At 35.7% G+C, this 19,252-nt stretch overlaps 1 protein-coding gene across 3 annotated transcripts in view; it reads left to right on the forward strand.

The window, feature by feature from the left end:
• LOC106876766 (diphthine methyl ester synthase) overlaps positions 1 to 19,252 on the forward strand; it is a 251,206-nt gene that overhangs the window by 20,677 nt on the left and 211,277 nt on the right. For all 3 annotated transcript variants that reach the window (XM_052972100.2, XM_052972102.2, XM_052972101.2), the window contains exons 5-6: positions 488 to 608; positions 3,724 to 3,763. In XM_052972100.2, coding sequence (XP_052828060.1) covers positions 488 to 608; positions 3,724 to 3,763 — 161 coding nt within the window. The remainder of the gene's footprint in view (positions 1 to 487; positions 609 to 3,723; positions 3,764 to 19,252) is intronic.

Below are 19,252 nucleotides of genomic sequence, written 5' to 3' on the forward strand. Positions count from 1 at the left end.
ATCAGAATCATTATTGAATACATATTGACACTATCATTGTTATGATTTTTAAGTTAGTGACTCATAGTAGGGTCATCTTGCTAATGAAAATACATGTACTGATGGCAGTTCTTTGTTTTATGCTATTTAAACAGTAAAATATAAAGAGGACCATAACCAGTGTGTGTATTTTCATTGATCTGGAACAAAAGGACAAACAATAAAGAAGTATGTCTGTAACCACCAGTGTATGAATATTCTTGGCAAGATGACCCTCCCACTAGTCTATAAACTAAAAGCTATAATGATGATTGATTTGCATCTTTCTCATTCCCAGTTTATTATGAAGTTTACTCCCAAGATAAATTTATTTCTAAATATTCTATTGTTTGATTGTATTTCAATTTTTGAATTCAAAATTTTTCCACGTGTGATGAATTTGTGAACTGGTTTGGCCATTGGAATTGTTATCGAATATTTAAATATTGTCCTGTGTGTTTTGTTTCAGCTCTACAAGTTTGGAGAGACTGTATCAATCTGTTTTTGGACTGATACATGGCAACCGGATAGTTTTTATGACAAAATAGCGTCTAACCGAGAGAAAGGGATGCATACTCTGTGTCTGTTGGGTAGGTCAACCATTTTATTTCTTTGTCTAGTTTCAGGAAAAACTTGCATCGATAACAGAAAAAATGCCATCATTTTAAATTGGAGTTTGGAAAAAAAAGAATTCCTGAAATATGCGGTAAACGGTTTTACATAATATTGTAGTAGTAGTTGTAGTAGTAGTAGTAGTAGCAGTAGTAGTAGTCTTAGTAGTTTTTCTAGCTATTTTTTTTTTTTTGTTGCATTGTGACAAGTCCTGTAGTGTAAGTGGTAAATCTAGCAGCAAACCAAGCTGGCGACCCAGGTTCAATTCCTGCTTACCACTCTTCATTTTTTACCTTCATTTCATTTCACTTTACTTAGAATGCTCCTGGCTCTTAGAAAAAAAGTCATGAACGCCCTCAACTCCCCTTTTCCCATCTTTCCTTAAAGTCAACAGAGCTGATCATCCAATGTAGTCAAGGAAGATCACACAATTGACCCTGCGTTTCACTAGTGCATGATACCAATAAACCACCAAAATCACCTGGTTTTGTCTTCTAGCCGCAATACAAGTAGTAGTAGTAGTAGTTGTTGTAGTGGTAGTAGTAGTAGTAGTAGTAGTAGTAGTGCATGGAAATAAATGATGTAATCTTTTACTTGTAGCTACAGAAATGAAAAGAAAGAGAAGCTTAGTCTTCACTGACAGGAGTGTGTGACTTAATGACTTGTAGCACTCTTGTACTTGTGGTTTGTTGTTTTAGGTACATTTGTGGGTTGAGAGGAGACAAAGACGTCTTCCATTGTAGTAATTAGTAGTAGTGGTGGTAATTATGTTAATAGCATTCATGGAGCTGTGTGACTTAGTGGTTAGGGTGTCAGCATCATGATTGTAAGATTGTGGTTTCAATTCCTGGACCGGGCGACACATTGTATTCTTGAGCAAAACACTTCATTTCACGTTGCTCCAGTTTACTCAGCTGGAAAGAATGATTAGTGCTGCAATGGACTGGCGTCCTGTCCAGGTGGGGAATTTATATGCCTTAGAAACCAGGAAACCAGCCCTTATGAGTCTGTGGGACTCGAGAAGGTAACACATCATCTCACATTGTTCTGCAGTCACTTTGACACCTGACATGTGGTTCACTGTGCACCTGTACAGGTAATGTCAATTTGGTGGAGGGGGAGGGGCAGCTTATGTACAGCACAAACACTTGATCACTGTAAACAAATCACTCATGCGAGTTGTCCAGCAAGAAATTGCAGAACCATTCTTCTTGGACTATGAGGGTCTACTATTGATCAATAAGTTCTGAGTTCAATGACATTGGTATCAAGCTGTATTGATCTTTGTCTTGGCCAACATCAGAAGCATGGGGAGAGAGGAAACTTGCTACTTGGCAACTGCTGGTTTCTCGTTAAGAAAAAGATAAACAAGCAAAAAAGAAACTGTAAACTGGAGATGAGCTTTTTTAGTTCAGATCCATGCTCAATGCTGATCAGAGGGAGATCTTAGAGCAGCCATAAACAAACTATAGCTCTGGGCTGCCTGTGGCCTGCAGAACTTTCTGGGTGCAAACCTGATAAAGAATTTTCTTGAATGTTTTTAGTTGTGTGGCTTAGAATACCTGCGTTAAAATGAAAGAGAAGTATATGCATGCGTGATGAATAGATAGATATATAGATAGATAGATAGATAGATAGATAGAGAAAGAGAGAGAGGTGGGAAGAGGTTATGAGGTTATTAGTCATCTCTGCTGATAGCGCTGCCGTTTCTGTAGTGGTTTTTGTTGTTCAGATATCAAGCATAAGTTTGACTCGCAGGAAATGAATACTTTAACTCTTCTCTTACGATATTTCTGCTGAAATATGCTGCCTTTGTAATTATTAATTGAGCTGGTGGTGTTTGGAATATACATAAGTACATAAGTGCATATATACATGCATGCATATATATATGTGTGTGTGTATATATATATATATATATATATATGTATGTGTGTGTGTGTGTGTATATATGTGTGTGTGTGTGTGTGTGTGTATGTATATGTGTATGTGTATGATTGATATCTTTTCCTCAAACTAAATTGTAAAAGAATATTCTCAACACCATTACAACGTTCACTATACTTAGTTCCACTACCCTTAGTACACTGTTGTAATCAATCCACCCAGTTTAACTACCCTCAATACATTATTCTTATGTTTATCACACCCCATTTCACTACCCACAACACATTCTAATATTTAATCCACCCTGTTTCCTTACCCACAATACAATATTGTAATCAATCCATCCTATATCACTATCTTCAATATGCTATTTTTATGTTCAGTCCACCCTGTTTCACTACCCTCAATACAATACTGGAATCTATCCACCTTATTTCACTACCTTCAGTACATTATTCCTGTGTACAATCCACCCTGTTTCACTTCTCCAAGTACACCACCATTATAATTCAATGCACCCTGTTTTGCTACCCACACTACAACACTTTATTGTAATGTTTTGTGCACCCTGTTTTATTACCTAGACTATAGCACATTATTTTAATGTTCAATCCACCCTGTTTCACTACCCACAATACATTATTGTAATGTTCTTCTGTCCACCCTGTTCTAATACCTACACATTGTCACGTTATCATTGTATTCCATTCTCCCTATTTCACTCTACACCTTACAACTTTATTGCAATTATCAGTTCACCCTATTTTATTTCCCACTCTACCTTCCCCCGTTATAATGATCAATCCCCCCCCCCCCGTTTCACTACCCACAGAATATTATTCTAATGTTCTGCACACCCTGTTTTATTATCCACACTTATATAATTCTCTTACCATCTTCAATACACCCTATTCCACTACCCACTCTATAACATTCTATTGTAATAGCTAGTGCACCCTCTTTTATTCCACACACAAAATCACTCCTCTACCCGCACTATATCACTCTACTGTAATGTCTAGTTCACCCTAGTTTAACTATCTATATGTTATGCCACCTATTTTTATATATCTATAGTGAATTAGAAACCCAAATAAATTTAGTTTTATATCCAGATTATAAACCAGGTTTGGAATCTCTTGGATGATGTGGATAAGAAATATTTCTTAATTTCCTTGTTTTTTTTTCAACTTGTCTGTTTTTCAGATATCAAAATTAAAGAACAAAGTATTGAAAATCTTATGCGGTAAGTAAATTTTTTCAATTTTTAATACAGGTTGCATTGTGAAAATGGGACAAACTGCTGGGCAAGTTGAGCTGTATCATTGTCCTTTTTCTTGTCTGAAATTTGCTAAAAAAAAAAAAAAAAATCTCCAAAATAGTTGTCACCAGATTGCCATTGCAATATTGTCCCAAAATTTCCATTGTCATCTCATAATTCTTATTTTTGTCAAAGTTGTCATACAAAAATCAGGATGTTAATTAATGTCACAAATTTGTCACAAAAAAACAAAAAAAAAAAAATGACATGCTACAAATTGTTGCAAGTCTTAACGCAAAATTCGACAGTTGTCAAAAAGTTGTTACAAATTTACTTTAATTGACACATCAGTAATTGCTAAATTGTTATAAATTGTGAAACAAATTTCAAAAAGAGAGAAAGATGGATTTTATGTAATGGGGGAAATATGTAGAGTGGAAATTTGTTTAGCTGAATTTTTTGTAGTGGTGAGTTGTGATAATTCATGACAATAAATTATATGTTAATTCATATCTATAAATTGTATTTCTATTTGATAATAGCCACTATTATAGCTGTGTGTGTGTGTGTGGCCTGTTTACCTCCTAGTATTTTAGCGGGGTGGCTTAAGAGATCAATAAAATAAATACCAGCCTTATCAGAATAATAACGGGGTCGATTCATTCGGTTAGAACCCTTCAAGGTGGTGCCCCCAGCCCCCGACTGTAGTCCAGTGACAAATAAATAAAAAACAAAGACAACATTTTGTACCAGTAATTGTTTTTTGTAACAAAGCCAAATTAACTGAAATTTAAAGTTTATAAAAGATTTATTTGTTTCAGAGAAGATCATTTTTCTCATCATCATAATCATCATCATCATCATCTTCATCATCATCATCATCATCATCATCATCATCATCATCTTGATGTCTCTTCTTCCACATTGCCATTAGTTGAGCTGATCTAACAATCCAGTACCTCCCTCTGCATCTTATCACTGTTTCATTCCATTTATTGAAACACAATGTTCTCAGATCTGACTTGATTACTTCCTCTCTTATATTTTTGGGTCAACTAGAGCTATGACTATTTGTCCTAGTATAACACTTTTTCACTCAACATGCACCATATATTTTATATTATCTTTAAAAAAAGAATATTGTAATTGTTTCTAACAATTGCCAAATAGTGTAGCAGCCATACTTGGTTTTCAGATTCACGGCACTGGTTTTTTTTCTCTTGCTGAATATCAAAACAAGTAGTGGTGTATGGAAACAAAATCCAGTTTCTGCTGTTAACTTGAAATAAAATTTACAGAACAAGGGGAATAACTCTTAGTTTAAGGGGAATAACTCTTAGTTTAAGGGGAATAATTCGGTCAAAAATATAAAAGTAGTTACAGAATAAAATTTCAGAAATCAGTTGTGAACTGAAAAAAACCAAAATCCTGAACAAAGATTTAAAAAAAAAAACCAAAAACAGTTTAATTAAATTCGCAATGAAGTATAATGTCGTGTGTTGTGGAAACAAAGAATCCCTTAATATATAATGTAGGTTCCTACTCGAAACACCAAGAAAGACAAAAAAATCTAAAGCAAAAACCATATTGTAATAACTTGTAAACTTGCTTTTAACAGGAAACAAAAAAAACAAAACTTGTGAGCGACTCATACACGAGGCAGCTTACAAACCACTTGGTTCCGGGTTCAGTCCCACTGTGTGGCACCTTGGGCAAGTGTCTTCTACTATAGCTTCGGGCCGACCAAAGCCTTGTGAGTGGATTTGGTAGATGGAAACTGAAAGAAGCCCGTCGTATATATGTGTATATATATATATGTATGCGTATGTATGTGTCTGTGTGTCTGTGTTTGTCCCCCCAACATCGCTTGACAACTGATGCTGGTGTGTTTACGTCCCCGTAACTTAGCAATTTGGCAAAAGAGACCGATAAAATAAGTACTAGGCTTACAAAAGAATAAGTCCTGGGGTTGATTTGCCTGACTAAAGGCAGTGCTCCAGCATGGCCACAGTCAAATGACTGAAACAAGTAAAAGAGTAAAAGAGTAAAAGAGTAAACAAATTTTGTACTGTGATTTAATACTGAATTGGAGGTATGATTTATACACAAGTAAATATGGCATTTTTTTAATGTTTAGTCAAGAGAAAGCCTCTCCTTTTCTCCTTCAACTAGGAAAAGGCAAAGGGGGAAAGCCTTGAGGTCCCCATTTTAGTTCTTAGGTGGGTCATTGATATTTTAGTTTGACTGATTTTGACTGTTTTTATCCAAATTAAAACCATGTTTATTTGGAGATTTTGAGGGAATCGATGATGATGATGATGAGGATGTGTTTGATAAAATAACATACCATTTGAGCTCTAGGGGTCAGTGTAGTCAGTTTATCCTCGCCTAAGAAATTGCCGGCCTTGTGCCCAAATTTGAGACCAATATTTAAGCATTCTTAATATTAAGTTGTGCCACTGTGCTGTGACTCCTTTCACTGGCCCCTGGTATGATGGCTTATGTTCCAATGTCCCAGTCAGTGCATTGACTTCTTCCGTTTACCTTACATGTGATTTGTTTTTCAAATGTCAGTTACTCAAAATTAATTGTATTTATTTTCACTAGATATATTTCTATTGAAAGAAAACCTACCATCTTCTGCATGATAATATAACACTCTATCTACAACTACATTATCGAATATGTCTTTCTCCTTTTAAATATTAGACTAAGCGAGCCTTGGCTGCTATTTCTAGTAGATAAAACAATAACATACACACTTTGTGAACACAACTATTACCGCAAGGGAGGCTACTTTTATATTTTTGTTCTTAGTTGTCTCCCTTGTGATTTCTATTAGGTTATTTATTTTTTGTTTACTTTTCATTACAAGAATTGTAGCTTAACCAATTATAGAAAGAACCGATCGACTAACTAAACATTTTGGGGGACAAATGTCTTGTTCTGCCCTGTCAATATGTCTTGACGTTTCTTAGGACACTTGATTCTCAATATCTGAATTGAAAAAAATGAAAAGTGGATGAATTTGGTTTGCTTTCAGGAAAGGGAAAATTCTATCTTTTGAGGTCGTATCTTTGTTGGGGAGAGGGGAGAGATATGTGTTGTCCCTCTAGGAGGGACTGTGACCCACTCGTCTCCTCAGCTCTTGCCTTTCCCCAGTTTTGTCCACCCTTAACCTCTACACAACTTACTATATTTAGTCCCCCCCACCCCAGTACTTCTTCTAACTGGAATCTTCTCCTTGCTTGTATGTTTTCTGCAACTGTTGATCGATAACAGTTTAAACAGAACATTAATGGCATCAAACCCACGAACTTCAGAGGGCGTACTGGAATCATGTGAGCATTGCACTTCTTCCAGACTTGGTGAATAAACAAAATAAAAGATTGGATAGAGAGAGAGAAAGAAAGAGAGAGAGAGAGAGGGGGGGGGGAGGATGTTAAAGCAAATGTAAAAACGAAGGTAGTTTTATTTTTGTTTTTAATTGTTGAACTTTAGAGCAAAGGCAATGCTTATGACATTTGACCCTAACCCGACACCTTTTCTTCCATCCTCATCGTCCTCGTCATTGAACAATCTGCAAAGATCAGCTGAGACGGACAACGTAGTATTGCTCTCACATCTGGGATGCTGCTGCCATGCACACATACATCTTAGACTCCATCTAGAAAAAGGGCCAAAAGTCACCAGAACCAGGACTGTTGGCATCATGTCACTCACCAACCCCCGCCAGTCTGCTCCATACTTTCTTGTACTTCTATTATGGATTCTCCTCATCAAAACTGATCAGATTCAGGCCATCTTCATTTAGACATTCTTGACCAGCCTCTCTCCTTTTCTCATCACTTTTGTTGTGTCCAGTCTCTGTGGCCCCTCACTATTCCCTGTCTCCAGTCCATTTTCTCTCCCAAAATGTTGACTGTCTGGAATTTGTGTCATATTTCTTTTCCAAGGGTCTTATGGTGGTCTGTCAGAACAGCTGTCATAAATGAAATAGAATTACTTGTTTTGGGATAAATTTTTTCAGTATTTTTTGTCATTTTATAATATTCTATATTCTAAAACCTGCAATTCACATTAAAAAAAAAAAACAAGCTTACCAACCACATGGTCCTGGGTTCAGTCCCACTGCGTGGCACCTTGGGCTAGTGTCTTCTACTATAGCCTCGGGCCGACCAAAGCCTTGTGAGTGGATTTGGTAGACGGAAACTGAAAGAAGCCCATCGTATATATGTATATATATATGTATGTGTGTATGTGTTTGTGTGTCTGTGTTTGTCCCCCCCAACATCACTTGACAACCGATGCTGGTGTGTTTATGTGCCCGTAACTTAGCGGTTCGGCAAAAGAGAACGATAGAATAAGTACTAGGCTTCTAAAGAATAAGTCCTGGGGTCGATTTGCTCGACTAAAGGCAGTGCTCCAGCATGGCCACAGTCAAAAGACTGAAACAAGTAAAAGTGTAACCTTTTTTTTTTAAATCCATGTCTTTCAACACCCCTCCCTGTTTCATCATTGGGATTTTTCACCATTTAATAATATCCCACATTCTAAAATACATGTAATTTGCATAGAAAGAAGAAAATCCAATAATCCATAGTTTCACATCTCTTAACTACTCTTTATTATACCTTCGGAATAGCTGCCACAGTAAATCATTTTTGTTTTTTTGTAGCGGGGTGTATTTTTCTTCATTTTGTAATATTGCACATTCTGAAACACTAGTAATTCACAGTTTTTTTTTAATGGTTTAAGAGAAACATGGCATCAATCTCAGTGGTGTAGGGTTAGAGCATTGCCTTTGCTCTAGACTCAACAACCACAAAGCTATGCCTGCATCTCATTGTTAATACGTTATCTGAAGTCAACAAGCTGGCAGAATTGTTAACACTACGGACAAAATATTTAGCAGCATTTTGTCCTTACATTCTGAGTTCAACTTCTGCTGAGGTCGACTTTGCCTTTCATCTTTTCAGGGTCGATAAATAAAGTACCAGTTGAACACTGGGGTTGATATAATCGACTAATCCCCTCCTCCGAATTTCAAGCCTTGTGCCTATAGTAGAAAGGATTGTTAATATGATATTTGAAACATAGCATAACAAAAAAATTCTTACATAAAATGTGATTCTGGATGAACATGACCTGAAAATAATGATGGCATGGTCTCCACTGGAATGTCTCTGATCATAGGCCTGTTTGACCAGAGCTGAACTGGGGGCTAAGCAATGCCACTTCTAATGCTCCAACCATAACCACCACCGCCACCCCACCAAATCCATTCACAAGGTTTTGGTTGACCTGAGGCTATAGTAGAAGACACTCGTCCAAGGTGCCACTGAGTGGGACTGAACCTGGAACCATGTGGTTGGGAAGCAAACTTCTTACCATACAGCCACATCTGTGCCTATATGTACCGTTGTCTAACATAGGCACGTGGCCACACATTTGGGTAAAGGAATGGTTGATTAAATCAGCAACAGTTCATTACTGGTATTCTTATTTTATCAATCACTGAAGGATGAATGGCAAAGTTGACCTTAGCAGGATTCTAACTCAGATTACGAAAAGAAGCAAGTAATTCTTGCCAGGTATTTGTATATAACTCTTTAATAATTCCGATGATCCATCATCCTTTAACCTGGTTATCATACTGATGTCTTTCTTTCAAGTTTATCTTGTTCATGAACCTTTACCTGATTCAAGTATTTCCTTGTGTTATTGGGTAAGACAACTTAATTGTACAATGTGATCTGTAGGAGTTAACTGTAATGGCATGGTATTTCTTTGCCAGAAGGATATTTATTTCATCTATTTATTTAATCTGCTAAATCTAAAGCTGAATCTAAGCTTCAAGGGCTTCTTTGATGTTTGTCAGGATTAAATTTAATTCCCTCATTTGATCATGTTGTTAATAATAAATATCAGATTATTGAGTAATATTCCCTGAAGTTGTCTCGTTTGCCATTGAGGGAGAGATCCATATTTCATGTATTTAATATTACTGAACCTTGAATGAATGAAGGAGGTTCAACATTCATATACTTAACACTACTGAATATTGAATGAAAGAAGAAGATTAATCTCTCATATTATTAATATTACTGAATATTGAGCCAAGGAAGAAGGTTCATCAATTATATATTTAACATTTACCGAACCATGAGCCAAGTGAGAAGATTCATTTCTCATATACTTAATACTCTTGCATCTTGAGTCTAGGAAGCAGTTGTATCTCTCTTAATCTCAACATCACTGAGCCTTGAACGAAGGGAAAAGATTCATTTCTTATATATCGAGAATCATTAGTAGTTAGTGTGAGACGTGGGGGATGAGTGGAGAAAATTGTAAATGAGTTGGGTGGGCACGAGTGGAAGAGATAGAAGACCAGTGAGCTCTGAAGAAGCGGGATCACTATGGTAACAGTAGAAAAGACTGAGAGGGGAGACAGTATGTCTGCGGGTGAGTGTTTGGAGTGTTTTGGTGAAGAATAATGCCATACCAATCCTTGTTTGTTTAGTTTCAGGTATAAGTCATCTTTTGTTTTACATTATTAATTCATCATCATCATCATCATCATCATCATCATCACCATCATCATCATTTAACGTCCATTGTCCATGCTGGCATGGGTTGGACAGTTTAACCAGAGCTTGTATGCTGAGGGGCTGCACCAGACTCCAGTCTGATTTGGCATGGTTTCCATTGCTGGATGTCCTTCCTAATGCCAACCACTCTGAGAGTGTAGTGGGTGCTTTTGTGTGCCACCAGCATGGGTGCCGGTGCCAATTGCATGACACCAGTACCTGCCTCCTGCACTAATAATCAGTTTAATTAATCCTAACATTGAAAATATTAATTAATCTGACAACAGTCCTTTAAAAAATACAGGAAACATAGGTTTGAATCCCATGGGCAGCCTTCTACTTTTTCTGTCCAAAAAGGGTTTTCCAACCCAATACATACATGCCATTATTTACAACTTTAAGTGCTTCCAGAGCCATTGTATCAGAAAAAAAAATTCCCAATATAGATATCTTTTGATATCTAGACCTTAGTTCTGAGTTCATTGTATTAATCAGATGAGAAATTGGTTTGCCCGAGGATAAGATCTCAACTAACTTTTCTCACAAGGTCTGGTATTTGTTCCTGATAGGTAATGTGAACTGAAGTGTGTAGATTTAAGTGTACTGGCTAAATACAAGACGGAATACTTGCAATAGATTTAAACCCAAAACATTATGAGCTGGTAATTCATGAATATATCCACTTAGTCATTTCAATTCTGTATATCTGACAAGTTGTCTGTTATACTTATCTATGCTCATAATTTCTCCTGGTGACATCTGACAAGCAGCATTACTGTCAACAAGACAGAAGAAAAGATGGAAAATACAGTGGAATTTCTTCGATAGATTTTATGATATTTCAAGTAATAAATCATTTTAGTACACAATAATCAAGTGGATGCACTTAACTTCATTTTAAACTCCTGAAGACATTTTAGATGTCAGAGCTGGTAGTGCACCAGACAAAATGCATTCTGGTATTTAGTTACATCCCTAATATCATTTGTCTTGAGGTCCTGGGGTCAATAAAATACACATCAATTAAGTAGTGGAGTTGATTAAATTGACTACACTGTTCAATCAGAATTTATATCCTTTATATCCTAATTTAGAATTCATTTTTGGTAGAGAATACCTTGTGGTATTTGTTTTGGTTTACTCCACTCTGAGATCAATTCCTGCCAAGGTCACTGTAGCTTTTCATTCTTCTGGAATCAATAAATAAAGCAGCAAATCAAAATACTGGTGTCAGTTCCCACAGAAAATGGCATTGGACAAACTGCTTTGCTGTATTTATATTAAAAAAAAGCCTTTTACATTGTGAGTTCAAATCCCACCATGGTCAACTTTGTCTTTCACCCATCTGGAGTTGATAAAATAAAGTACCCGTTAGATACTAGAGTTGATATAATCGACTGCTCTCCCCACCATCCTCCCCCACTCCAAAATTGCTAGACTTGCACCTGATTTAGAAGTAATTAATATAGCACAGACCAAATGGTTGCAGGTTCAGTCTCACTGTGCGCCACCTTGGACAGGTGCCTTCTACTCTAGCCTCAGGCTGACTAATGCCCTCTGAGTGAATTCGGTAGAGGAGAAACGATGAAAGCTCAGCCCACTTATGCGTACCTTCCTTCATTGGACGCTAAACTCCGCTTGCGAAGACCTGTTGAGGCAAGTGAAATTGAAATCGAACTAAATTCGACAACTGGCATCATCATGATCATCATCATCATCATCATCATCATCATTCTTTTATGTTCTGAATACAATATTCTGATACAATCATATTTCTATTTTATTCTTCTGGGATATTCATTAAGCATTTGATAAACCTTTCAGAATTTAATTAAGTTCCTTTACCTTCTCTATTCAAATTTGCCAATTTCAATTTTGCTTTTACATACATCTGAAGCAAGGCTGGTGTAACTTGTTCTTGCTGAGGTTGAACTACCAGAGCATAACGACCTGCATGGGTAAATCTGTGCTGAGAAAAATAACCGTTCTTTGTAAGATTTTATAAACTTTAAGAGAAAGTGAAATAATTCTTTTTTTGGAATGGTAAGTGTTGAAGTAGTTAAAATTATAAATAATGGCATGCAAATATTGGTTTACAAAATAAATTCTTCAGCAGAAACAGTTGAAGGCTGCATATGAGGCCTGAAAGCCTGTCATATTTACAGGAGATGTATGTTCAAGTTCCATGGGCAACCTTTGACTTTTTCTATCGAAGGGCTTTATGTAACCCAATATATAGATGCTATCATTTATAGCTTTAGCTGCTTCATGATCCACTAATCCCCCCAAAAAAATCATTCTGTAATTTTTTTCAAATTTCTAGGTATGCATGCCTGCAGCAATCACATACAGCAATATTAATTGAAATGTTACAATACATTAATTAACAGTAGGTGTAATGTTCTAAATTCTAAAACACCAAACACAGCACAAAGAATAATGTTTTAAACTCAATGAAACTTGTTACCTTGCATCTTAATGAACAGGTGGGTTCTGTTTTGCTTTTAAAAATCTCAGAGATGTCAGGCAAGATCAATGATGCAGAGATTCTAAGTTGGTTCACCAGATTACTATTTGTACATCTAGCATGCAAGAGATTCTTGGATAAATTTCACATTGGTATATCGTAGAAAACGGTGACAGAAATTTCAATGCGTGATTCTTTAAAAGTGGATATTATTCATCATCTATAATGGCATTTATAAAATTCCAAAACTGATAAACTAATATGTTTGGATAACGATGTTTTATCCAATTGTAAATAAATTGAGTTGCAAGGAATTTGGATCCTCATTTGGCATCACATCAAAAGGAGTTTTGCATATTCATAGATTGAGCTCATGATTTTATCAATTTCAAAATCTCTTTTGAAATTTGTCCAAAAGAATGAAATATTCTGAAATATTCATGGCACATTTTCCCATTGATTCTAGTTCCTGTGTTGGAAAATGTTCCATGCAGATGAGTTAGGAACAATTTCAGCATTGATCCAAAACTCCTAATATTGGTAAAAAGAGAGGTAATAAGCTGTTTCAGCCCTTATAATTTCAAACTTAGATCATTGAAATGGCAAGTAACATTGACCAAAATACCGAATCCCACCTATTTTTGGTGGGATTCATAATGGAAATCTTTTTAATCCTTTATCATTCTGGTTATTTTGTCAAGTCAATAACATATTTATTCACATTGTTTTGAATTAATCATGCATAATCTCATAACTTTGAGATTTTGATGATGTGATTGATTGTTTAATTTTAGCATGACATTGTAAGGTAAGTTTGAGAGGCTGGACATAACTAGTTTGGACCTAAAGCAAGCAGAATATTTGGGCCGGATATGGCCAGTTTAAATGCTAAAGGGTTAATATCCACAGAAAGTTTCACTTTATTTTCAGATCATAGGAGTGTTTGAGCATGCTCTCTTTTTATAAATAGTCACCCTCACAATTATACAAATTAAAAAAATCAAAAGATCTCTGTTTTGTCAATCTCCTGTTTTTGATGAAGTTGTGCATTTTGTAACTATAGCTTCCATTGTGTTGTTCTTCCTCAGAAAATGTATCCCCATATCTTGTTGGTGAATATAACAACACACTATTAGTGATTTGTTATTAAATTTCTCTTGAAATGCATCTGCCATTTTTTTTTCAATTAATTCTGAAAATAAGATTTGAATAAAATAATCCCATCATTAAACTGAGGTTTGGAAAATAAATTAACCTGAAGTTTTGATGGAAGGTTTTAATTTAATTCACATTAAAACAAGAAGTTTGTATCAAACATGGCAGTATTTGGAAGAATGGTATCGGAATGGTTTAAGGTTTTAGAATTTGGTTGATGGCTCACTATTTCTAAATTAAAAAAACAAATTTTTGTTTATTTATTATAATAATTTTTTTCTTTTGTGGTGGCAGTGGTTGTTGGTGTTGTAATTTTACCAGAGAGAGAATGCTGTCTGTAACTAAGTTGCTGTGATTTTGTTTGGGTAAATCAAAATTCCTTCTAGTTTTGTAAAATTTGCTGTATTCCAATGTACAAATATAGGGAACTATGCCACAGTTATTAGTTTTTGTCTCAACTACAAATATTAAATAAAATTTCACACATATTTGAAATAATCTGATAGCTGTAAGACAAGTGCCACCACCACACAAATGTCCTCTGTTTCCAATCTTTCATGGAAACATTTTGGACATGGGGAAATATTAATATGTTAGGAAACAAGTTAATGTTGGTAACAGGATGGGCACCATGCCATAGAAAATCTGCTTCAATAAATTCCATCCAATCCATGCAAGCATGGAAAAGTGGATGTTAAAAAAAGAATGATGTTGATGACTTTATTATTAACCATGTCTTTTATATGGTCAGAGACTCTCCTCTACAATAAACTGATGTTCTCAAACAATCTGATTCTTTCTAAAGTCAAAATTCAAATGACTGCAAATATACATTTCTTAACAAACTTGACTTTGTTGTATGGTTTTACTTTCTTAGCAGTTAGCTCACACACTTCATAAATTGGTTGTCTTACAGAAGTACTATTCCATTTATATGTCATTTGAAAATAGATTGCTATTTACAAGAATATTCTCTACGGGAAAACAATGCTAGCTTGTCCCTTTTCAGCTGTTTCTTAATCTTTATTCTTGGTCAAACGATGCAATTCACTCAAACTTTCTCTTTACTAGTATGAAAAACGTAGGTGACTATCTCTTTAACTGTTTTATTTGTTTCAGCTATAAGACTGTGGCCATACTGGGGCATTGTTTTGAAGGTATTATTATTATTATTATTATTATTATTATTATTATTATTATTATTATTATTATTATTTCATTAGTTATTGTTAGTGGTGATGAACAGTCAGTAGGAATTTAAGTTTTGTCTAGCCTGGTGGCTAGTTGTCAGTTACAAATTAAGTGCAAATTTTGGCCAGATATGACTGGTTTAAATGCTAAAGGGTTAAAGTTTGCTTAGTGGAATGCCCAACCATTGGTGCTACGACCTTTCACCACACAGACCTTAACTTTACATTTGAAAATGATTTCCTATGCAAAATTTCAGATACCTAGATGCAAAAAAACAGCCTAATTCTTGGAATATGGATATATATACATGGTGGCTGTCTTTCACGATCAAGCAAGACCATCACTGACCACATTGTGCACTTAAATAAAATTATACTTTACACTTGTGGCTCTGCTGGTGACTAACGAGCCAAGCTCTTAATAAACATACATGTCTGTGACCAAGCTTTTCCCATCACTCCGTTAGTGGTGTGCTTTTGAGCAGCTCACTTCAATTCACACACAAATGCACGCATGCATGCACATGCACACACACACACATGCATACATGTATCTGTATGCATATAGGTGTATGTGTATAGACAACTTTGCGATATTTTTGAGATAAATTCCTTGCAACTATGTTTACGGTCTGCAGTTTGTCTGCAAATATTGACTAAGTAGAAATTGTTCTATTGTTGTTAATTCTGACGATGGTTCAAACTGAGCCTCACAGAAATTCTCAAACAAAGAAACAAATATATAATGTCAAAAAAACAGAATATTTTATATTTAATTAAAAAAAAAGTTTCTTTGAAAATATTTCTCCCCCACCTCAAAATACCATAGTAATTTGCATAATTATTACTTACGAAATATTTTCCTAATCAATATGTTTTTGCAGTGTCTGTTGCAGTTCTTTGTATATTTATATTCTTAGTATTTTCGTTCTTTACATAAGAATATAGAAAGTATCAGGAAAGAAGCTAAGATACTAAAAGAGTTTTCCTTGTTCCTCTGGGAACAGAAAGAAAGAATGTTTTCTCCCTTTTAATTTATACAATTATGATCAATATTTTTGTTGAAAACTCCTGTTTGATCACCAAAGAATGTTAGGCTCACTTTCAACCATAAACTAAGCTTCTTTTAGTTTCCATCTACTCAGTCCAACCACAAGATTTTGGTTGTCTTGGGACTATCGTGGAAGATATGTGCCCAAGATGCTGAGCTGTTGGATTGAACCCCAAACTACCTATCTCTTCTATCTTTTACTTGTATCACTCATTAAACTGTGGTCATGCTGGGGCATCACCTTGAAGAATTTTAGTTGAACAAATCAATCTCAGAACTTTTTTTTAAAACCTGGTACTTATTGAAATTAAAAATATGAAATGGTGACAATTTACCCATCGCACCCTGTATATACAATGAGCTTCTTTCAGATCCTGTCTACCAAATCCACTCACAGGGCTTTGGTTGGCCCAAGGCTATAGTAGAAGACACTTGCCCAAAGTGTTACACAGTGGGACTGAACCCAGAACCATGTTTCTGGAAAGCAAACTTCTTATCACATAACCACATCTATGCCTAAGTCAGTAAAATTTTATAGATTCGTTACAAGTAGAGAACATCATCAACTGAATAATTAACAAAATATTACAGGTTCTAGTGACTCGCTAGAAGAGTTGTTAATCACAAACGAGTCAACTGAGTCTCTATTCAGAGTCAATCCAGATTCTTCTTTCATTCGACTCACAGTTAATTTGCTTTTATGGGGATCCAGTTCTCCCAAGCACACATGCAACATGTAGAACAAACATGAAGATCTTCTGTTCAAAGCCTATGAAATGATTTTATTCTTCTGACTCCATGGAATCTCTGTTAAGGTGAAACATTCCTGCTGCTTACCATAAATAGAATACACTTTTCCAAAAGCATAAACAAAGCTGATCATGCGTGCAACCTTCCAACAGAAACACCTATTTTCCTTCTTGACCATTTTGTTTTGTTCCAGGTTTAATATGAAGTAACTTGATAATAAAGCAATCTTCGAAGAAATCTGTTGTCTTGGTAAATTTAAAAGAATGCTGTACTTCGCATTGCTAGAGTTTATTGAAAGTAACAGAAAAAGCCACGTCGTCTCTCTCTGTGCCTTTTTGCTGTCTGCGTTCAAGTAGATTAGTATACACAGCTTCATGTGTGTGTTTATATGTATCCTTGTGTATGTATCCATTCTCGTGTGTGTGTGTGTGTGTTTGTGAATCTATGCATATGTATGTTTGTATGTATATGTATATTAGCATGAATGTATGTATGATTGTATGTGTGTGTGTGTGTGTGTGTGTGTGTGTGTGGATGTGTGTGTGTGTGTGTGTGTGTGTGTGTGTGTGTGTGTGTGTGTGCCATTCAGCTGGTTGCTATATTCATATGAACAGAAGTCTTCCTTGTCAGTCAGCAACTTTTGGAAATTTCCTTTGATCTATATTTGCTCTTTCTCTTCTTCTAATTCTCTTTCTGTCATCTCTGTCTCTTTCCATTTCTCTCTCTCTCTGTTTTGTCCATCTGTAATTGTCTGTCTGCCTGTCTCTCCCACTTTGACTCCAGCAATAATTCAGCCAACCTGGAATCCTCTGCAAACCCACCTCACACGTAGACAATCACAATTTACAGAACTGTCTGATGAAGTCACAGAGACAGAAGAGGAGCAAACTAAATATCACCAAGCAGTATTTAGTTTCATACCATTACATTCAGAGTTCAAATCCATTTAAGACCTTGTAAAAAAAAACAAAAAACTGTTTCATCATCATCATCATCGTCGTTTAACATCCGCTTTCCATGCTAGCATGGGTTGGACAATTTGACTGAGGACTGGCAAGCCAGAAGGCTGCACCAGGCTCCAATCTGATCTGCCAGAGTTTCTACAACTGGATGCCCTTCCTAATGCCAACCACTCCAAGAGTGTAGTGGGTGCTTTTATGTGCCACCAGCATGAGGACCAGTCACACGGTACTGGCAACGGCCATACTCAAAAGGTGTTTTTTAAGTGCCACTTGCACGGGAGCCAGTCCAGCAGCACTGGCAACAACCTCGCTTGAATGATTTTCGATTACACTCAAATGGTGCTATTTACAGGCTACTAGCATGGAAACCAGACAGCTGCTCTGGCAATGAACACACTCGGACAGTACTGATAGTGCTCCACTGGCACAGGTGCCATTCAACGAGTATTGTTCAAATCATTGATGTCATGCATCTGCAAAATTTAATGGAAATATTTCAGTGGAATATGTTGTATGTCATGAGGAGGAGGCAGTCTGACGTTTTGGGCAGTTATCCTTCATCAAAAAGGGAGAGAAAGAGTAAAAAAAAGTAATGAAGGTGATAAGGATCAACTTTGGCTTTTGTCCACTGTGCATGTGGATACCTGCACAGATGCTTTGAAAGAAGTGCATCAAAGAAATTAATGTTTGCACGAAATTTAGATTCCTAAAATAATGTAATAATTAACCATTATATTTATTGTATATTCAGTGCTCACATACTTTTATCAACTTCTTCTTCTTCTTCTTGTGTGGCACCTTGGGCAAGCATCATACATACATACATACATACATACATACATACATATATACATGTATATATATGTGTATATGTATATATATGTATCTGTATATATATACAAACATATATATATATACACATATATATATATATATATATATATATATATATATATATATATATATTATATAAATATATGAATGTGTGTGTCTTTATGACTGTCTTTCACTACTGCTTGACAGCAGGTGTAGGTTTGTTTATATCCCTATATCTTCAGAATTCAGCAAAAGCCACCGATAGAATAAATACAGGACTTGAAAGTAAATACCGAGGGACCAATGTATTTCATTAAACCCTTCAAGATAGTGCACCAGCATGGCCACACTCTGGTGACTGATACAAGCAAAACAAACTAACACTTCCCCTTGTAAAGATTGCATCTGTGTTTAAGCAAAAAAAATCTTTATTGTTTAATCAAAGTAAAAGCAAGTGCAATGCTCTGACATTGTAACCTTTTCATATTACTTG

Source organism: Octopus bimaculoides, chromosome 12 (assembly GCF_046866305.1).
Source record: "Octopus bimaculoides isolate indiv1 chromosome 12, ASM4686630v1, whole genome shotgun sequence".
NCBI classification, from domain to species: Eukaryota; Metazoa; Mollusca; class Cephalopoda; order Octopoda; family Octopodidae; genus Octopus; species Octopus bimaculoides.